The following is a 22,581-nucleotide window of genomic DNA, read 5'->3' on the forward strand; positions in this document are numbered from 1 at the left end:
TCCTTTCCATTTCCACGACGGAGCTGAGCCTAGAGGCTTCCCAGCTACATCAGACCTCTCCCAGGTGATCTTCCTGAGCCATGACACATCCATGTCCAAGCAGCAGCAAGGACCTGTTCCGGAGCTGCATGCCTTTCAAAAGACACCCATCCCAGAGAGTCAGGCAGACTGCCAAATCACAATGCAGAATCAATCCACAAACTCCACCCCACAAGTCCACAACCTCTTGGAGAGGCCACACGGACATCAACCCACCCCAGCGACAGGGACCCACCCTATCCCAGAGCCTGCCTGTGGGCATCCGCACACTCTCATGTGTTTGCGCACAGGATTGTCTATCTGTACGTCTGCGGCAACACCCACCCACTCAACCACCCCCCCAACACACACACACACACACACACACACACACACACACATACACACATAAGCTTGCACCCAGCAATCCATCTGTCTCAGAGAGCCAGCTGTCAAAAATGAAAGTACAATCTCCTGGAAGCAAGTCACTGCCTTCTAAAAATGTCCCGTTTTCCCAGACCGAGGAAACTTGCAGGGGTGGGGTGTGTTTCACTGCAAGTCCCTAACGACCAGGCCTGTCGTCTACCCACCCCGCTACACCCCCCCAAAACAAAGCTGCAATGCTGGAATTCCAACCTGCAGCCAGCAGCCCCGCCCCCGGGCTCCTACCCGCCTACTCCCCTTCCTCCCGGGCAGTTTGCAAGGGCGCAGGAAAGGGAAGGGCCAGCCTTGGAGTCACCCCTGCATTTCAGGAGAGGACAGGCCTTTGAGCACACCCCACCCCCACCTCCAAGGCACCACATTTTCACATTCGGCTGTTTTTTCTTTCCCTTCTTCCCTTGCCAAGAGAATCAAGCCCTGGCTCCTGCTGCCGACCTTCCTCCCACCCTATACTGAGCCCCATTCATTAAGCCCGCTCTCAGCCAGGGCAGGACAGGAAGGAAAACAGCACATAGGGCCTGTGAAAGAGGCTCAGAGAGGTTATTTCAAGGAGGAGGAGGGAGAAACTCCTCAGTTTTCACTGCTCCCCACCTTGCTGCCAGGCTCCCACCCCCCAACCTCAGTGTCTGCTATGCCCCTTCCCCCATCCAGCCCTGCCACATCCAGCCACTGGCCTCATCCTCAGCAAGGCAGACACACCCAGGCCACCCCCCATGGAACGATCAACTTCTTGAAAAGGAGGAGGTTTGGGCTTTCTCCATTTACAAAACTCTCTGCCCTGGACCGGGGCCAACAAAGTTCCCTTTTGGAAGGCATTCTCGCTACAAAGAGGACAGCCCTAGGTTTTCTCCGTGCCCATCACCTCCCCTCCAGATGCCCCCAAGCCAGTGACATCAACCCCCAAAACACTGTACCCTCCCCACCATGGCCCATTATGAATACACTGCACCAACTCTGAACGGAAAGAAGAGCTCAAACTTTGAAGCCTTCGGAATTAGTAAATCAAGAGCCGAAATTCAAAACAAATGCTCTTTCCATGTGGAGGGCCCCTTCTTTTCTCTCTGCAGTCTTCTGAAGCCACACTGCCCTTCAGAGAGTCACTGCTTCTTCCTGGCAGCTCCTTATTAATATCTGTGTCTACAATTACCTGGGGGGGGGGGGGCGGTGAGGGGAAGGAGTTAATGATGGTTTTACCCCCAGTTTCTTTCTAGGACTGGAAGAGCTTTGGGGAAAAAAAGCCCACCCATCGGCCAGGCACAGTGGCTCACACCTGTAATCTCAGCACTTGGGGAGGACGGGGTGGGTGGATCACCTGAGGTCAGGAGTTCGAGACCAGCCTGGCCAACATGGCGAAACCCCGTCTCTACTAAAAATACAAAAAATTAGCTGGCCACGGTGGTTGGTGCCTGTAATCCCAGCTACTTGGGAGGCTGAGGCAGGAGAATTGCTTGAACCTGGGAGGCGGAGGTTGCAGTGAGCCGAAATCGCGCCACTGCACTCCAGCCTGGTGACAGAGCGAGACTCCGTCTGTGTGAGCCGAAATCGCGCCACTACACTCCAGCCTGGGCGACAGAGTGAGACTCTGTCAAAAAAGAAAAAAAAAAAAAGCCCACCTATCTGAGGGCTTCACAGGTCACATGGCACGGGCGGGTGAGGAGGCGCTCAGGCTGGTATCTCAGCCTGGTGTCGTCATTTCCTCCGGCAGGGGAGACAGACAAGATGTTATCAATAAGACAAACCTTCCGAAAGGACCCTTTCAAAAGCTGCCACTTCCCTTGCTTATTTCATGTGGTTTGGAGGGGCCAGGGCTCCTCCCTGCACATTCAGGGTTTAAAAAATAAAACCATCTAACAACATCCTGAGCGTGTTATTCTGCTGAGACCCTTTCCTCTCATTGGCCTTCTTTCTTTCAAGAACTCTCTCAGCCTTAGAAAGCAGAAAAGATGCAGTTCACACACTGATGCCTTTTCTCCCTCCTCGACTCCTCTGTCCACTCCCACCGTACTGCCTGAAGCCCCCTCCCTTCTCTGGGTCCCTCTTTGTCCTGCTCAATTCTCATTAGAAGCTTTGAGTAAACAATACCCTCAGTCACGGATAACAGTCAGAGTATATATTGCATTGAAATGAAAACAAACAAGGGTCTCCCTAAAGACGTTCTCAGCAAGCTCAGTTCCTGGAGAGGAGAGCCCGGGAGGGAGCCGTCCGTCCGGGAATGAACTTTGCCTGAGCCAGCCATGGAGGAAACATCACCAAGTAGTCAGAGCAGGCACCCCGCAAAAAAGGGTGCCCCTCACACAAGACGATACACCACAACAGGGCACAGCTTCTATTCGAGCTGCTACCACGTGATCCTACAGGCAAGGAAATGCCAAATGCCCAAAACTCTGCTGGAATTTCTGGTTTTAAGGTTGTTTTCCCTCTTGCTTCAGCCAGTTCTTAGAAAATCTAGTGATGACATGGTGGGGATGGAAAAACAGGTAGAAATAGGATTTCTTCACAACAACATGAAATGCATCTCATGTACGTAGCCAGTGAGTTTCTCTAAGTACTGCCCTCTTTTCACATCCTCAGAAACAACAATGCTCTGGCTACCCCGTGCCTCTCAGCCAGCCCCGTGACCCCCCAACACTGGCATTCCAGGCCTTCACGCATACCTGTGAGCCCTGAGGAAAACCTGCCCCGCTATGGAACAATTATAGCTCCTACTGTCGGCAGTGCTCCCACCCTGGTGCTCCCAGCCCCAGACATGTGCTGCAAAATCCTGCAGCAAGCTGGGCTGGGAATCAGAACTTGGGAGGGAAGCCTCAGATCTACTCTGAAATCCCATCGTACGCTTGGGATCTGTCTTCAACAAGTTCCCTAAAGGTGGGTCCATTCCCTTTACATCCCCCATGCACAAAGAGCAAAAGCAAAAGAAGAGCTCAAATGCGTGAGTTAATGACACTAAAGTCACCAAGCTGAAGCCCCCCAAGCCAGGAGCTGCTTAAAAATAACCAGGCAACACTTCACACACCAAAGCAGTCCCCAGCTCATCCACGGAACAGACCCAGTGTCCAGAGCGTAAAGGACTGCAGGATGAGGAGCTGAAGGGCACCACAATGTCACCACCGATGCATCCAACTTAAGGCATATGAAAATGAGAATGAAGTCCAGACCAGCTGGGGTGGCAGAAGGCCACCCCCATTCCTCCAGTCTTTAGCGATTTCAAAAAACGTTGGAACTGCCAGGAAAATAAGAGAAAGCATCTTACCTGAAAGCCCCCCAGGGGCCAGATAATTCGTTCCCCCTGTTTCAGCGGAGGAAGGCACAGCATCTGGACAGTCTGCTGTGGATTTGAAAAGGGGAGAGAAAGAAATAAATACACAAATAAAAACACCAAGATCCATCTTTAAGCACACTCTAAACAGCATGAAAGACAAACCACACATTCCAAAAGGCTGACTCGCGGCCTTGATGCTGATTATTAATGGTCTGCTCAGGCTTCACTGCCCATCGTAAGACAGACCACAGCACCTTGTCACCCGTCTGGGCTCCGGGCGGCCAGTTAATCATTACTCGAGTCAGGCTCAATGAGACTGGCTGGAATTTCTCTTGCATTACCAGTCCACCATTAAGGATACCAGGTGGTTCCCAAGGTCAAAGGAGGTTTGGGTTGGACTTTCTCAACCCTGGTTGCTCTGTCATCCCTCATCAAGGGCAGAAGCCTCCCTCCTTGGAGCCCATGTCCTCTCTGCTTTCATCCTTTTAAAGACAGGTTTCCCAGTTCTTGAAAATATTCTCAAGATTGATGTTGGGCTGCAGGGACTTCTTTCCCCTTTTTTAATTGAGGACTAACTTAAGTAGAGCAAAGTATACAAAATCCCAAGTAGACGCAATGAATGTTACTCATGTATACACCTGTGTAACTACCACCAGATCAAGACAGAGAACATTCTCAGCAAGGCTCCGAGCCGGAGGGGAAATGTTCTACCTCTCCCAGGCTAGTCCAAACCCCTCAGCTCTGGAAACCTTTCCAGGCAACCCCAGACCTGCTAAGGCTCTCTGCCCTCAGTTCCTATAAAACCTTTGGCACCCAACACTTGGAGTTTCCTCACTGATTTTTACCTTTAGATTGCATCTGCCCTTAACTAGACTTCTCTTCAACTTCTGTCACCCTCAGGTACTCAGTACAGTGACCTCACCGTTAATGAGGATAATGACAATTCCAGCTGAGAAACAGAGACTCCACAACCGCCCTCGAAGCAATTAAAGCAAAACCTAATGTCCATGAACCACAACTCATTAGTCCCATGAAACACAAATACGCAAGACCCTGTAAGCTTGTCATGCACCACTGGCAGCGCCAAACTCCCTGAAGTCCTAGGAGAGAGCCCGGCTAAGGAAAGGTGCTGCCCAGGTCCACAGCAAACACAACAGGTTGGATCGTGCAGACACCAGGCCTCCTACCCTAGGCCACCAGGACAACGTCCCTGTGGGTTTCCAGTTGGAACCACTTGGCCATGCTGGCAAATAGGAAAGCCAAAAAAAAAGAGCAGCCAGGGGCAAGTAGCCCATGGGAATCCTTTAGTGGCCTACACATAGCCCCAAACCATCTCTGGGTTTCTGCTGTCTGCCCCCCTTAATGCTAAGGTTCTCTCTCTAACTCAGGGTCACTCCCTCTCCCACATTCTCCAGGCTGGAAGGACAACTTTTCAAGAACTCTCCTAAGCGGGGGAGGGGCAGAAGTGGGGGCAGGCGTGGGGGTGAGGTGGCCGCGGTGGGTAGGGGAGAAAGAAGACTGTGTGTGTAATCTCATTTTATCAGGGTAAAGTCTAATTCCTAACAGGAATATACAGTTTTACAGGATACACTTAATCAAACAGAAAACAATAGAGGCAGGCAGGAAATGGAGTTACTTGTTAAATGGTGTATACCCTGCACTTTCTAAACCATTTTGATGGCCTTCATCATTTTCTAGAGATAGGCTTCTCAACCCTCTCCTCCACCCACTCCTCCCAGATGGAAGACACCCCCACATTAAACATGATGACTTATCCACAGCCACTGCCCCCCACCTTTGGCTGGCAGAATCCCAGGGGCAAGGTGTGTTTCAAAGGAAAAGCCGGGCATCTCAGAGCAGAGCTGGGACCACGTTCAGGGTGTCAGCCCATCTCAGATCAAAGGTAAGCCAGCTCCACACAGGCAACCACAAGCGTTTTTGTGAAATGGTGCTCTGCCCTTCTGCAGTGGCTTTGATCTCAGGAGGGATTTACAAACGTTAATTAAGCCTCCCTACCACCCCTGTGAAGAAGCAAAGTATACCTGTTCCACAGGCAGCCAGGTAAACTGAGGCGTCCCTGACTAGCTCAAAGGGCCACCCAGTGAGCTGGGCTATTCCCAAGAGTCCAGCCCTATCCCATGGCTCTCACTCCCCAGGCAGGCTATGGAGTCCCTACCCTCTTTCCTGGAGGTGGCCAGGCCATCCAGACTGGCCTCAAGGTTAAAGGAGCCATACCTCCATCTCTCACCCACAGAAAAGCTCCGCATAGACAGATCTCTGAAGTCAGGGTCTCACCTTAGGCCTGTGTCGCCTGTTCCCCAGAGCCCAGGCTGGCTGGCAGACAGAAGCTCTAGGCCACTCCTGACTCATGCAACACTAAGTATTATCAAGCACTCGGTAAGCACTAGGTTCTGCGGGAGAAAAAGACTCATTCCTTTCTCCGAGCAGCTCCAACAGAGTATTTGAAAACCCAACCCTGGGGAGCAGCCAAGGAGTGAACTATTGAGAATGAGTACAAGGTAAAGGAGCTAGGAGTCCCACGATAGTCTCAGCAACTGCGTTCCGAGCTTCCTAAGTACTGTTAAAGACAGAGGAGCCCCTACCCACCACTGTACCCCAAGGGTACCATCTCTGCCCCAGGTAGTTCACCCAACCCAGAACTCAAATGAATCCTGGTTATAAAAGAACACAGCACTGCCAGGTGCGGTGGCTCACGCCTGTAATCCCAGCACTTTGGGAGGCCAAGGCGGGCGGATCATACGAGGTCAGGAGATAGAGACCATCCTGGCTAACTCGGTGAAACCCCGTCTCTACTAAAAGTACAAAAATTAGCTGGGCGTGGTGGCGGGCACCTGTAGTCCCAGCTGATCGGGAGGCTGAGGCAGGAGAATGGCATGAACCTGGGAGGTGGAGCTTGCAGTGAGCCGAGATCGGGCCACTTCACTCCAGCCTGGGTGACAGAGCGAGACTCTGTCTCGAAAAAAAAGAGAACACAGCACTGTATCGGAATCCTCAAATTTCTAGGTAGGCACATCAACATGCCTGTAAAATGAATGAATGAACCAATGAATGAATGAATGAATGACCTAATCTCCTTCATCATGCTGATTTTAAAAGAGGCCTAGAAAAGTTAAGAGGGACCTCAGTTAAGAGGCAAACGCAGTGCCAGATCTCAGGTCAAGATGCCAGATTTCCGACCTGGATTTGGAGGCTGGATCTGCCAATGGATACTGGCCACCTGGGTCCCTCAAGAGCTCACCCAGCAATCTCCCAAGGCCAGCCATTCTTCAAACCTTTCAGACCATCAGATACAATGAAACACAGGAAGCACAGCCCACACAGCTATCCCCGAGATCCAGCTTTAAACAGCAAATTCTGACTTCTTGTGGGATGCGGAGGTGGGGGTGTCTTTCTGACTTCTGACAGCCACAAGTCACAACTGGCCTCCCCTAGGTTCAGTCATGTGAACACTCTTTCAAATAAGGCTCTGCTGGTTGGACCACACAGTACCTAGGTGTCTAAAGTCCAGGCCTCCCAGAGGCTGAGTGGAGTGGCTTAAATTATAGCAAAATGGAGTTCCTAGCTTTGAGCCCTCTGTGTCTCCAAAGGCTGCAGGGTACCAGGCCCCAGCCCCATTCCCATCACCTTTTCCCAAGATGGAGACTTCACAGGATGTATTCCTTTAGTTATGCAACTGGTTAAGATTTTAACAGTTGTCCACTGTAAAACTTTGCGCCTGTTTCATCTAGTAACCCAAGACCAAAAATTCAACCTAGGACTTAGAAACTGAAGAATGTAAATGGTCCATGTAGATTCCCGGGCCAAACATTCTCCCATACGCAAAATGGGGATGAAGACCTGGGTCAGCGCCCATCTGTGGTCTGACCTCAATGCCCCCGGCCACAGCAGCTGGCAAAACCAGCCCCAGACCTGTGAGAGGGGGGTGTGCTCCAGCTCCAGACCTGGCCGTCCTCCAATGTGGCAGGACAATTCCCTTCGTGGGGGCTTTGTCTATTACTGATGCTAAATTCTTACACAGCAGCGCCTTTTCTCATTTCTTTTTTTGTTCTATTTTCAACAAAACGTTTTGGGTGAGTAACCAGCTGTCTTAGTTTCCGATTGGCAGGTTAATCACTTCCTATTGGCTGATCTGGAGAACTTTTCTCCCCCTTGGAAATGGCACATTCCTGTCTTTGTGGCTTCTCTGTTTACACACATTTTGCTACCTAATGTCAACACTTGCTAATGAATAAATATATCACTCCACTCACCGAAAATGAGGCCCTGGCCTGGCAGAATGACTGCTTAAATCCTGAGAACAGATTTATCCCAGTGTCTCTGCAGGAAACCCAAGGGAACATGGCCTTTCTTTTCTATGGTTTTTGGAGGTTTCTGGGAACATTTACCCCTGCTGGTCTTTATCCCTGGGGCTAAGGTCACTGTTCTCTCTCTTTTAAGGAAAACCTCCAAATTTGAAGAATATGGAAGGACAAACAAAAACAGGTCAGAGGTGGCCCCTTGGAAAACTAACTTCATAAAAGAATTCTTGATTCTTTAAGCCAAAACCCAGTCAAGTTACAGTCTTTAGGAAAACAGAGCTTGGTAATTCCAGTTAACATTTGTTACAAATACAGAGAGCTGGCTATCTCCTCATTAATAACCATTTATCTGGTGTTTTGTAAATCGAAAGCAAAATATCACATGCTTTGCGGGCCACTTATTAGACCGGCACCAGGCAAGCAGGAACGCCTTCCCAACTTGAGGGAGCTGGTAGAGTCCCAGGAGGACTGGCTGCAGAGTATGGGCTTCGGTTACACGTTCATTAAAGTATTTAATTTATGACAACGCCCCAGCAAAACTTTTAATTAGTGGGGGGAAAGGCCCAACAGCCAAAACGCAGGAGGTGGATGGACTTGCAGAATTCCAGGAGCTAAATGGTGCCCAACCCTTCACTTTTCCTTCTCCCAGAACCTTGGCAAAATAAAAATGTCCTAAGTATTAATGTTTCTTCAGGCACCAGTATACGGGCACAAAAACCAAGGTTACATACAACCTGTACTTTAGCAAACAGACCTATCTCCTACTGTAAGAGGGAGCTCCAGGAATTTGGGTTTGTCCTTGTTGTCGCCCCCAAGTTCATTTTGCTGATCCTGTCCCCAGCACTGTGATGTCCAGAGGATGGACCCCTGTGCTGCTGCCGGCCAGAAGTTGAATGCAGACAACCACAACAGGACTGGTGCCAGTCTCAAATGGGCTTCTGCCCTGGCTTCATGCCAGCCAGTGACAAAGCAGCAGACAGGCAGAGCTATGCTCCAAACTTCGATAGCCCCTATGGAGAATACTGAGAAAATCCCGGGAGAGGACTGACTTGCAGGTGACTGGAGCAGGGGGAACCTACCCCCCTTTTACTGGCTGTTGCCTATACTTCTGAAACGTTCTAGTGTCTACTCCAGACCAAAGTCTTCTTTGCACCTTTTTAAACTGTCTTCCCATCTATCAATCACCCTTTCCATTATTCCCACTGATGCTCCTGGCACTCACGAAGTCTCCGAGTTATCCCCATCAACCAGTCCTATTTGGTTCCCAAGACACTTCTTTCTGGACTAAAGCTTCCACGTGTTAAAGCTGAGCCCACCGGCTACACAGCGCAAATACATGAAAAGGGAACAAAACGTAAAGCATATCAAGGGAACGTCTTTGCAAAATCAGCAAACAAAAACCCAGCCACAACAGAAAAATTCACCAAACTTCCAACAGAGGAAACCTAGAACCAACATGAAGCAAGCCCAGCACCTCCCCAAGCCTTTGCCTACACACAAAAAGCCAGGTTCTACAGGCTCTATTTCTAACTTAAGATAATCAGGATATTTTTAAAAATCATCTACTCACCAGTTGGTTTGAGAAAATCCATCGGGTATCTGGAGTAAGGAGGTGGGGGAGACTCTGAAATTAAAAAAGCAAGAGAAAATAAAGGCCCAGCCATGAGAAGAGAGATAGAAACTTATGATAACAGAGGCATTCTTTTAGCCCAACTGTTTGTCTTAGCTGTGGGGGTTGGAGGCAGGGCCGCGAGGCGGTGATTGCCTTGATATTTAGCTGTCAGATAAACAAAAGAGGCCGCCTGGCGCCAGCCTCGGCGCTCCGCTCCTCCACGTCTGCGGCCACCGCCGCCGCGCTCGGCTGGCCCGGCTGGAAACCACCGGCTCGGCCGGAGCCGCGCACTTCACAGTTCACAGGGCGGGGGGCGACCATGCCCCCTCCCTGTCCTCGGACTCCAGACCCAGCTCCCAGCAACCTCGGCTCCCCGCCCCGGCCCGCCCCACAGGCGTGCAATTCACCTCCGCCCCCGCCGGTCCGCTCGGCACCCGCGCGGGGGACACGGGGCTCCCCATTCCCAGCACACTTGGGAGATGCATCCCAAGCGTGCTGGTGAACTTGGGGGATCTGCGGGCGCCCGGGGTGAACCCTCACATCACACTCTGTGTACAGAGACGTAAAGAAAAGGAAGGAATGGAGAAACCTGAGAGGATAAAAGGGAAGGAGTTTCAGGGTCTCAGCCGAGAAGCCCAGGCCCCAGCGCAGTAAGAGGCGACAACGTCACTGAGGCGCCGGAGCCCCACTAATCTACACACTTATCTGTGCGGAAGGAAGGAAAAAGTAGGGGACACCCAACTTCTCCTGCCTGTTTGTTCCTCTGCACCCTGGGGCTGGCAGAGTTGAAAGGAGACAGATACCCAGTTCGGCCTTCCATCCAACTCTCTTTGCCCCAAAACTCCAAAGGTGCGCGGCCACGACAGTATCTCGGCCACTGGTGTTCGACGTGATTCTCCGTATTTACTAAAGGAGTAAATACCGAGACCTTCCAGCCTTTATAGCACGCTTCTCCCAGCCTTCCTTGGCGGGCCTGGACCAAATCCAACTCGGCCACACACCTCAACGTCTTTCCGGGTGCGGGGAGGCGTGACCCCCCCACCTCCCTCTGCACCCCGTTGTTGATCCGGAAATGAAGGCGTCTAATTTTTAACCGCAGACTGTGCAGGAGCAGTGTCCATAGACCCCTTCGGGGCAACACTGGAGAAAACCTGGAAGGGAACCCCCAGGGAATGCCCTTTGAGTTTCCCCTTGTCCCTTCTCTACTTTCAGCCCCCAGTCTCTTCCCAGGAGGGTATGCGCTCTCTTCCCAGGAGGGTATGCACACTCCCCCTGGAGGGATGGCTGCACAAACGCACTGCCCTAGGGGCTTTTCTTCCAGCACTGGCGCGCCAGAAAATGTTGGGGGTAGGGGGACAATTTCTCACCTAGTTCGCAGAGTCGGCTAAGGTGATGGGGGTTGCAGCACACCAGCTCGGGGTTGATCTTCCCGTAAGATTCACAGCAACACAGCCTCTTGACTTCCGAGGAATGCCTGAGATCCGGCCACCTGAACACTTTGCACAGCAGGAGGGGGAGCGAGTAGGACGAGGGCGGCTGCGCAGGCTGCGCGCTGGCGGGCGCCCCCGGGCCCAGCCTGCAGTCCAGGCGGCCGGGCAGCAGGAGGCACGCGGTGCGCGTCCCGCCGCGGGACTCCACGGCCTGGAGCAGCAGCTCCAGCTGCCGCTCCTTCAGTTTCTTGAGCACCGAGTGCGTGAGCGCCTTCAGATCCGCCTCGGCGCCCCCGGCCGCGCCGGCGCCCGCGGCTGGCGCGTGGGGATGGTGGTGACCTTTGGCACCTCGCACCGCCTTGCCCAGGCAGCATCCAGCCCTGCCCGGGCCGCCGCCACCGGCCCCATGCGCTCGGCTGTCTGTCGCCCCTTCTCCCCGCAGCTCGCCTCCTCCTCCACCTCCCCCCGCTCCCTCCTCCTCGTCCTCGCCGCCGGGCGCACGGCTCCTCCAGAGACGCCGGACGAGCGCAGATCGTTTGGTCCTGAACATGCGGGGCGAGGAGGCGAGGAGAAAAGTCGTTTGCCGGCTAAGGAGCGAACATGACCTCCGCACACCATGAAGAAGTCGGGCGCCGAGTTGGGGCAGCAGGCGCAGGCGACAGCAGCAGCAGCAGGGGCCCGGGCAGGAGCGGCGGCGGCCCGAGGGGCGCTCCGTGGCATGCGCCAGTCTCCCGGAGGCCGGGGCGCGCGCGGGGGCCCGGGGGCGCCCGCCGGGGATCGGGGGCCTGCGCTTCGGCTGCCCCACCCCGCGCGGCCCGCGCCCTGCGCGGCTCTCCGGCCCCGGCGCGCCCCGGAGGAACCCGGCCGCCGCTTCCCTGGGGACGGCCGAGCCTGCCCCCGTCGGCGCCTCCCCAAAAAGAGGCCCCCCCGCAGTGGCTCCCGAATGTCGGGCTCGCCAGCCTCGGCTTCCTACATGGAAGGTCCACGGGGGCAAAAAACGAAAGGCGTTCGGCTGGGCTGTTGGAAGAAGGAAAAAGCCTCTTTCCCCCTTGCTAAGCAACTTAATTTGGGGGTGGGGAGAAGCAGGCAATTAAAAAAAAAAGCAAGCACGCGATTTATTTTTTTCCTCTATATCCTTAGTAACCGGATCTCCTCGAATTCCGTGCACACGAAGACTCAGGGGAGGGGGCCGAGTGGACTTCACCCCGCATGAGATGTCTGGCGAAATAAGAAGGCTCTCGCAAAACCTAACAACCAAATATGCAAAGCCCCAAATGAAAAACACCACCTCCTCGAACCTCAGAGGTCTGGGGGCGTCCGGCTGGAACTGGGGTTTAAAAAAAGAAAATGTTTACAAAGTATAACAAGATGTTTGATGGGTGGAAAAATGTATCCACGAGTTACATCCCCCCCGTTTCCTTGCAAAGCCCCGCTGGTCTTCCTCTCCTTTTCTTCTGCCAAAAAAAAAAAAAAAAAAAATCGTGTATTTTTTTAATCCACAGAAAGCTTTGGCTAGACCGCTTCAATCCTGCGCATCTGGGTGGTTTAGGGGAGTCTCTGGTCTTTCCTCCTGCGGTCCTGGGGGCCCAGGTCCTCGGCGGGGACTTCCTCGAGGCTGGCGGGGGCGCAGGGGCAGAAGATGCTGCGGCGGCGGCTGAGCCCGGCGGGGCTGACAGAGCGGGGGAGGGCGGCGCGGCGGCGGCGGAGGGCCCCAGACGGGTCGCGCGTTCTCGCCCCCCCTGGGCACAAGCTGCTTGCTAGTGCAGGGGCCGCCGGTGTCCCTTCCCCTGGCCGCGGCTGGCCGCCGAGGCTCCCCGCATGGGCTGCTCGCCTCGACCCAGCTGCGGCGGCAGGAGGCCCCGGTGTCCTCTCGGCGCCTCCTCCTCCGAGACTCTCCTCGTCGCGCCCGGGAGCCTCCTTGTCCCCGGTCCGCCCTCTCCTGGCGCTCCGGTCCTTCTGCCGCCGCCAGGGGCTCGCCGCGCCGCACTCAAGGGCTCAGGGGCCGGGCGCTCGGCGGCTCGGCGCCGGCGGACTGGCTCTGTCTCGAGCAGCTCTCTCCCGCGCGGCGCGCGGACCGAGCACGGCGCCCGGCTGGCTCGGCTGGCGCGGCTCGGGGACAGGATCTTCCGTGCGCCGAGCAGCAAGCGAGTGTGACCGGGGCTCACCGCCTCCCGCAAGGCCTCCCGCTCCCGCCCCCTTCCCTCCCCCTTCCTCCCCCTTCCCTCCCCCGCCCCCAGCCGCCGCCGCCGCCGCCTCCTCCCCGCCCCCCCGCACCCCCCTCCGGCCCTCTGCTCGGCTGGTTCCACTGCGCAGTGGCGCGCCCGGCTCCGGCCTCGTCACGTGGCCGTCTAGACACCCTGTCGCTTTAAAAAAAAAAAAAAAAAAGCGATTGTGTTTCGCAAACAACAGATCGGGTTTCTGAAAGCTATTTCTCCCCCCAATCCCCCGCCACCGCCACCCCCTCCCGGGTCTGTAGAGGGGGTACCGATGGAGGGGAGCGAGAGGTGGGGGGCAGAGAAGCTCCCAGAATGGATTGAGCCCCGGCCGGAGTCATGCAGAAATTGGAAAAGCAGGGAGCACCGAGCGGGCTTCGCCGCGAGTTTTGGAGCTGAGCGAGCGGGGTCGGTGGCCCGATTTCGACCCGGCTGGGCTTCGCGGTGGCCATCTCGCGCGCGCTCGTCCTAGCGCTTCATTCATTGGTTTTGTTTTAAACGCCCTGGCGGTGGATCCCTTGGCCGCGCCGGAGGGCAACGGGAGGAGAGGCCTGTCTCGGTTTAAAAGACATTTATACCGAACTGGACCGAGGCCCTGGGAAGTGTGCGCTGAGGGGAACAGCCGCCGAGGGCGGGGAGGCGGCGTGAATATGACCTCAGCGGCGGCCGCGCGCTCCCTCCCGCCCTCTCAGCTCCGGGCTCCGGTTTCTAGGACTGCCTGGAGAAGTGTGTCTTGTGCACAGCTCTGGAATGCATTTGGCCGGCTGACGAGCTGCGAGGGGCAGCATCCCGGCGGGAGAAGGGGAGCGGGAGCGGGGGGCTCGCCTGCGCCCCGCGGGCAGGTTTCCTCCCGGGCCCGGAAGACCTCCGCCACCCGCCACCCTGCCTCCCGGCGCGGGAAGGTTACCCAGCGAGCAGACCTGCCTAGGGCATTCATTTGCATGCAGGGCCTGTTTCTGGGCCTCGTAGCTTTCAAGGTGCTTAGGGTCAGAGAGTTTATTCCTTGACCCCAGGTCCCGAAGAAACATATACCCAAGCTGGCGGGTAACTGCATAGAAACGGGCATGGCATTGCTAGGGCATAAACGCATTTACAGCGTGAAAGCTGATGGCTCTCAGAAACGTAATGATTTAAATACACACACATCAGTATTGATGAGGCCACTAGTTGGCATGGTGATCTAACCTCACTTCATATTCAGTGAAATACGATTTTTTTAAAAAGCCATTGAGAATTGTGAGATCAGGCCAGCAGTGAAACTCATTGGGGGCTTTAAAGAATCTTTTTTTTCTTTCTTTCTTTCCTTTTTTTTTTTTTTTTTTTTTTTTTAGAGTCTCACTCTTCACCCAGGCTAGAGTGCAGTGGCTCGATTTCGGCTCACTGCAGCCTCTGCCTCCCCAGATCAAACGATTCTCTCACCTCAGCCTCCGGAGTAGCTGGGACTACAGGCGCGCGCCACCACACCTGGCTAATTTTTGTATTTTTTGGTAGTGACGCGGTTTAACCATGTTAGCCAGGCTGATGTGGAACTCCTGACCTCAAGTGATCTACCTGCCTCGGCCTCTCAAAGTGCTGGGAGTACAGGCGTGAGCCACTGCACCTGGCCTTAAAATAATCTTTAGAAAAGGTGAAATGTGCCCGGGTGCGGTGGCTCACGCTTGTAATCCCAGCACTTTGGGAGGCCGAGGCAGGTGGATCACCTGAGGTCAAGAGTTTGAGACCAGCCTGGCCAGCATGGTGAAACCCGTCTCTACTAAAAATACAAAAATTAGCCAGGCGGGTGGCGCACGCCAGTAATCCCAGCTGATACAGGAGAATTGCTTGAACCCGGGAGAGGGAGGTTGCAGTGAGCCAAGATCGCGCCACTGCACTCCATCCTGGGCAACAGAGTGAGACTCTGTCTCAAAAAAAAAAGCAAAGAAAAAAAGAAAAGTAAAGATGAAATGTACATCTTCCCAGCTAAATTATATGTTGTTAAAAGGAAAAGGCAGGAATGAATCTTAGCTGCCTTTAGAGCTCAAGTCCTCTCCCCCTCTAGCAATTAAAAAGATTTCTAACATATTAGTACAATAGTAGATGCTTAATAAATATTTAGAAATCAACACTTAGGGCTTAAGGGGACCCTTCCTCCACCCACCAAAAGTACCTTTGGTAATATAAATTCAAGAGGAAATCAGCAACATTGCTTACATGATCATTTCCAGGCAAGGAGATCCTAACACTTATTGACTTGGAAGATAGTAGGATGCCAAGCAGTGCAGAACCCTGCTGGACGGACAGAAGCTGCCATTCTGAACATTTACTGTGTAAGGCCACATAAGCTGCAGTGGTATAACATCATAATTTTGTTGTAAATTAAAATATGGCTTGTATAAAAGGGCATTGAAACCTTGTGTGTGTATTAAAAAAAACATTCTAAGAAGCAACCTGTGAAGACAGCAGCCGAGAAAGCACAGGAGAGAATGGAGAAGGAGTGTAATCCCAGTAATCCCAACACTTTGGGAGGCCTATCACGCTAGGCAAGGGAAGACGAAAGAGACAGAAATGGGATTTTTTTTTTTTTTTTTTTTTTTGGAGATGGAGCCTTGCTTTGTCACCCAGCCTAGAGGGCAGTGGCATGATCTCGGCTCACTGCAACCTCCACCTCCCGGGTTCAAGCAATTCTCCTGCCTCAGCCTCCATAGTAGCTGGAACTACAGGTGCACTCCACACCCCGCTAATTTTTTTTGTATTTTAGCAGACACAAGGTTTCACCGTGTTGCCCAGGCTGGTCTCGAACTCCTGAGCTCAGGCGATCCACCCACCTCAGCCTCCCAAAGTGTGGGATTACAGGCGTGAGCCACAGCGCCCAGCCCAGAAATGGGATTTTTAAGGTGTCTGGGAAATGTATCATATTTTCACCTTAGAAAGGCTTAGAAAGAGTACCAGACTAGAGGTCAGAAAACCTGATTCCAGGCTGGGACGTTGCCACTCACTGGTTAAGCAACTTGGGCCAACAGCAATCCCCACGTTAGGCGAGCACTTGGCAAGGTTTATAAGGTTTTCTGGGCAAGTTTCTGCCCTCTAGGGTCCCATTCCCTCTCTGTTCTGGATCTCCCTAAAAGATCTTCACTTTTTGAGAGTGGTCAGACCAGGCTTCATAGCAACAGAAAGGACTTAAATAAGCAGAGAAAGCAGAGGTCATAATTCTAATTAAGTTTCTTGGCTAAATGGGGAATCTGAAGAATCTTTTGGAGATCTGGCCAGTAGTGTTAAGGCTCCGTAATGAGAGGCCAGAGCACACACAGGGCAGGTAGGTTTCATGGGTATTTCAGGAGTGGAGTCTGATGTCACGGTTTGTCTGGGTGGAACATGCATGTACTTGCAGAGATATGTTCCCATATAGTGTAATTGTAGGTGTATTAATTCAGGTGTCACCCCTCTCTACATAGCTTTCCTCTTCCATTTTGCTACCCTAGATAGAAGCTGGGTGCGGTGCTGAGCAAGTAGCTACAATGATTGGTGCTGCTTTGTAGCTCCCTGGCATCCCCTGAATCAGTTAACATCCCAGCCTTCCTGATAGCCACACCCCATCACATTCTTATCCCTCTCCTCTCCAAGAAAGAAACCAGAAGCCTGGCAGTAGAGGAATTCCCGGCAGGCTGGTGTGCCTAGAAAGGTAGTTTCTTTCTTTCCCTTCCACAGGCACAAAGGAGGCCAACAAACACGCAGTTTCAGACTATTCTGACCCTTAAGAAAAAAGTTTAAGAGTTCACCAAACTATTGTGAATGAGTTTGATTCTAATCATTTGCTGGCAGGGAATATGGAATAAAATAGCTCATTTGCAGTTGTTTATTTCCTGTTGTGGCTTCTATTTTCATCTTTTAGTCGCTTTGGTGATAGTAATCAAACCCTAATCATGGTGCCGCCACAAGTCACAGAGACCAAAATAACTTGCAGCAGAGTTATGACAAACAAGGATGGAATCAGCTAAAGACCTGGCTACTCAATCACCGGCCCCTGATGCCCAGAGGACTGTGGGGCTGCCTCTTGACCGGCCGCTGGCTAGAAATCTAGAGGAGAGAGGAAGTCGAGGGAAGTTGCTCCGAGGCCCATGTTTTCTGAGCAGCCAGGGAAGGCAGTAGAGTGCACAGGAAGTGACCAAAAAAGCAGGTGAATTCTCCACACCTGCCAAAGGGAGAGGCGGGCTTCTGGAGGGGCCTGACTTGAGAGAGAAAGAGGAGGAGAAAAAAATCTCCAAAACTCTTGACACCTCAAAACAATGATAAGTAAAAGCTGAAAAGTGCCTGTCTAGAGAAGACAGGATTCTGCCTTTCAGTTCTTTGCTCATTGTCAGTGGATTCCAGAAGAGAAGGGCAGAGAGAGGCCCCAAAGCATGTATGGGTGTGTGTTGATGGGAGTGAGGACAGGGGTAAAGATTTTTTTCTTGCACAAGCCAAAAGAAGAAACCATTGAGGAGGCCAAAAAAGTATTGGAAAACATCAACATTTCTTGCACAATCATCCCCTGAAAAATGTGTGAGTGAGCCCTAAACCATCCTCAACTGGCAACAATACAAATGGAAGTGATGGCTTATGAAAGGAAGACAGTACAAGGAAGGCTTATGGGACAATCAACGCTTCTTGGCTTCTCTTGGAAGAACAAGAACATAAGTGAATGAAAATGCATCTAATTCACTATCAAACAAAGATACTATAAGCCCGGACTCCACAGATATTCTTGGATTACAGACAAGCTGTCATCTGATCCCCAACGTTTGCCAGGTGCCTATCCAGAGCATGCAACTAGGTATCAGGGATTGGAATGGTGGCAGGATGAAATGAATGTTGCTATGGAGGAGACAAGAAACATCCAGAAAGAGTAAAGAGTGAGGACAATAGAGACATTCAAATCTACAGTCACATATAGATGCAGTTTCCTCCAAGGAGGGCCCCTGGACAACTGAAGAACAGAACTGGGAGGGGAATTTTACTCTGTATAATTTTGTACCTTTTGAATTGTGAACCATGTGAATGTGTTACTTATTCAAAAATAAACAGATTTAAATTGCTTTAAAATCTCTGCTTGCTTTTCTCATTTCCTGAAATTCGTTGTTCTGATGTCCTTGTAGAAAAGGACAAGTTGGCAAGGTCCCACGTGGAAATGATGCTATAGACAGCTTCTCTCTCTGTGAGGCAGTTACTACAGGAAGAGGCTCGTAACAACAGAGGCCAATGTCTCATCCCAGACAGCAAGGGTGGAGGCTGCTTCGTCATGAGCCTGGCCAGAGTCAGCGAGGAAACATGCCCATCCTAATCAAAAGTCATTCCAGATATCAGTCAGGTGCAAGTCCTAACCTGGGATGGACAGCCTCATAAATACTGCTGTCAGGGCCAGGCGCAGTGGCTCACGCCTGTAATCCCAGCACTTTGGGAGGCCAAGGCGGGCAGATCACTTGAGGTCAGGAGTTTGAGACCAGCCTGGCCAACATGGTGAAACTCCATTTCTACTAAAAATACAAAAAAATTAGCCAGGCGTGGTAGCGTGCCCCTGTAATCCCAGCTACATGGGAGGCTGAGGCAGGGCAGGAGAATCACTTGAACCCAGGAGGCCGAGGGTGCAGTGAGCTGAGATCACCCCACTGCACTCTAGCCTGGGCGACAGAGTGAGACTCCATCTCAAAAAAAAAAAAAAAAAAAGATAAATACGGCTGTCAGGATGACACAGGCACAGGAAGGAGCCTGCTCAATCTGAGAAAATGAGAGCTTTGCTTTTTGGAACAGAAACGTGTTCACATGATTTTCAATTCATTTAGCCAGCACTGATTCAGAGCTGATTGGAGCCAGGATCCAGGAGAGACCTCTGAGGGTTATAAATGTGAGTATTAATCAGCCTTTGCCCTCAAGAAGTCCACAGTCTAGGAGAGCCACAAACTCTCATGAAATGGGATCAGTGTTACCCCAGCAGCAAGAATGGAGGCACTGGCTCTAAGAACAGAAAGTCAAGGGACTTATTCTGTCTGGGAGAGGCCTCAAAAGGTTTCCCAAAGGAAGAAATATTTTAGACCAGATTGGCTGAGTTGACTAGCCAGGCAAAGGTGATCAGAGTCCTAATTGTCCTATCAAAAAAAAAAAAAAAAAAAGAAAAGATTACAAATATGAGCCACCACACCTGGAACAACGCCTGGTGTGGTGGCTCACGCCTGTAATCCCAGCACTTTGGACAGCTGAGGTGGGAGGACTGCCTGAGCCCAGGAGTTGGAGACCAGCCTGGGCAACATAGTGGGAACTCGTCCCTACAAAAAATACAAAAATTATGGCCAGGCGTGATGGCTCATGCCTGTAATCCCAGCACTTTGGGAGGCTGAGGCAGGTGGATCACCTGAGGTCAAGAGTTCGAGACCAGCCTGACCAACACGGTGAAACCCTGTCTCTACTAAATATACAAAAATTAGCTGGGCGTGGTGGCTCGCACCTGTAATTCCAGCTACTCAGGAGGCTGAGGCAGGAGAATCACTTGAACCCGGAAGGCAGAGGTTGCAGTGAGCCGAGACTGCACCACTGCACTCCAGCCTGGGCGACAGAGAGAGACTCCATCTCAAAAATAATAATAATAATAATACAAAAATTAGCCGGGGGTGGTGGTGCGTGCCTGTAGTCCCAGCTACTCTGGAGGCTGAGGTGGGAGGATTACTTGAGACCCTGAGGTAGAGGCTGCAGTGAGCTAAGATTGCATCACTGCACTCCAGCCTAAGTGACAGACCTAGGCTCTGTCTCAAAAAAAAACAAACAAAAAAAAGGAACGAAATTTTGTTTTCTTTGAGCTAACTTTTCAATACCCAAGCCACACTTATCACCTAAGTGTATAACTTTATCTATAAACACTCCCAAGCCATAGGAAGTCAGTGATAAAAGTGAGGTCCCTGCAGTGGGTGGTCTGGGAGGGCATCTCCCTCAGAAGGCAGTTTTCTCTGTAGAAAACATTGGAGGGAAAATCACTAGATCATCTACGGTTACAGAGAAGTTTCTCCTCAAATAACTATAGAGATCGCCACAATCTCCACCCCTCAGATCAAGAGCAGGCCTTACTTGAGTCAAACTGGTTCATCTTAGGAAGTTATGCCAGTTTTAAGACAAGTGGAAGGGAAGTACCCTCAGCAGGAAAGTTGGCTGAGATGCCTCAGTAATGGGGGTACTTAAATAATGCTCTCAAATGCCAACAGCAAAAAATTATTATTTGTCATTATCATATAGACGGTGAGACATACAGTTGGCTGATCCCTACGGATACTAAAAAATTGAATTTAAAGACAGCAAAGCAAGGAAATCAGTGTTGAGCCTAACCCAGATGGACCCTAATGGGTCCTGGTGTTATTTCTCACTGGCCATGTTGCAGACAAGTTCTTCATTCCAGCTTCCAGCCACACTCAACTGGGCAGCTCTAAGTTCCTGGTCACATTGGGCTACCAAATTATCCTTTTCTGTTTTCTGATTTTTTTTCCTATTTTTATCTTTCCCATTCCTCTGCCAAAAGTCCTTAATGGGTCACTTAAGTGCTGAATTCTGCCTAGTAAGTGCTGGCTAGGATCTGAGCTATGAGACATGCTGGTAATCGTGATTCAGAACGGAAAGCCTGCGGAGGGGTGAGTGATGTTTTATCTGTGGTAGGGAATTGGGATTAGAGCAAAGGGGTCATACAGGTGACCGCACATGCTGCCCCTGGCACGTGCTGGGACCCACCAAAGGAGTGAGGGCCAAGGCATCTTGCTTATTCTCCCAACGCAGACCTAGGAGAATAGAAAGGCCCTCAGCTCGGCTTTAGGATTCCATAGACTTTTCTGCCGTTGCTAGCTACAAGACCTTAGGGAAGTCTGTTTCTAGTCTGTCTACCTTCCTCATACAACAAACACTGAATTAACAATGTCTTGTGTCTTCTGTGTGCCAGACTCAGTGTGAGGCTCCAAGAACAAAGTCCTCACGGTGGGGTTCCTGGGAGGAGACGTTCACACCACAAGATCCCCAGTGCTATGTAAACCAAGTGGTATACAGATGCTAATTATCATATTATCATGGATTCTGAGGTCCTAGCTGCCCAATAAGCACATTTTGCCTAATCTTCCGTGCCTAGGAAATGAATTTTTAGAGGAGATAATTGTCCAAGTGATAGGGTAATGAAGAAGGAAGCTACTTTTTCTAGTGGCTGGGATTTTGTTTGTGTGGGGGTTTTTTGTTTTCAGTTTTTTGAGACAGAGTCTCTCTCTGTCGCGCAGGCTGGAGTGCTGTGGCAGGATCGTGACTCACCGCAACCTCCGCCTCCTGGATTCAAGCGATTCTCCGGCCTCAGCCTCCTGAGTAGCTGGGATTACAGTGTGCACCACCACACTTGGCTAATTTTTGTATTTTCATTAGAGACGGGGTTTCACCATGCTGGTCAAGTTGGTCTCAAGTGACCTCAAGTGATCCGCCCGCCTCGGTCTCCCAAAGTGATGGGATTACAGCCATGAGCCACCATGCCTAGCCCCTTGTGTGGGTTTTATAAGGACCAGTTAGAACTCTGTCAGAGGTAAGGCTAGCGTCTGAGTTTAAAAACAAACAAATAAACCTAGGGAAATCTTTTCCCTGTTGGAATAAGAGAGGGTAAGTGAGGAAACAATGTAAGTGTTTTTAGTTCTTTTCTAGTACTACTATGAGTCATACATATTTTCCTGTGTCCTGGAAATATCTCCCCTGGTAATTACGAGATACAAAGAGGAAGTGAAGAGGGATTCATTTTCATGGAGAGGAGTTACCCAGTGGGCAGGATTCTGCAGTGCTCAATTTAGTTTCGGTCCCCCTCTATCCCATAAACATTTCTTTTGAAGGCTTTCAAAGTTGGGGGAAGATGATGTTATTTAGCATTGTTAGAGTCTGGTAGACCATAAAGGAAAAATCTGGAGAAATGCAGTAAAATAAGGTTCAAGCCAGAAGGGATTATAAAGGTTACATAGCCCAGAGAGTCCCCATCTTCAGTCCATCTTATTTGGTACTTTTTCTTTGCTTTTTCTATTTTATTGATTTTTGAATAGGCAATGCATGCACAATGGTACACAATTCCAAGAATACAAAAGGGGAGGAAGAGAAAGATAAGGCTTCCTTCTACCTGGGCTGCCAGCCACCCATGCCTCTCATAGGCAGTCACCATTACAGCCAAAGAGGCAGAACGTGAGCAGGCCTCGGCTCAGTGCAATGGCTCACGCCTGTAATCCCAGCACTTTGGGAGGCTGAGGTGGGCGCATCACGAGGTCAGGAGATTGACACCATCCTGGCCAAC

At 51.5% G+C, this 22,581-nt stretch overlaps 1 protein-coding gene across 2 annotated transcripts in view; it reads right to left on the reverse strand.

Moving 5' to 3' along the window:
• Positions 1-11,629, reverse strand: part of SMAD7 (SMAD family member 7) — a 30,505-nt gene extending 18,876 nt beyond the window's left edge. Inside the window, exons 1-3 of one of the 2 annotated variants that reach the window (XM_054537886.2) lie at positions 11,017-11,629; positions 9,608-9,661; positions 3,710-3,781 (exon numbers count right to left, since the gene is read on the reverse strand). In XM_054537886.2, coding sequence (XP_054393861.1) covers positions 3,710-3,781; positions 9,608-9,661; positions 11,017-11,629 — 739 coding nt within the window. Of the gene's footprint in view, positions 1-3,709; positions 3,785-9,607; positions 9,662-11,016 lie in introns of both variants that reach the window. The other variant, XM_002828204.5, reaches the window with a different exon arrangement.
• Between the last annotated feature and the right edge of the window lie 10,952 nt (positions 11,630-22,581).

This window comes from Pongo abelii, chromosome 17 (genome assembly GCF_028885655.2).
Source record: "Pongo abelii isolate AG06213 chromosome 17, NHGRI_mPonAbe1-v2.0_pri, whole genome shotgun sequence".
NCBI classification, from domain to species: Eukaryota; Metazoa; Chordata; class Mammalia; order Primates; family Hominidae; genus Pongo; species Pongo abelii.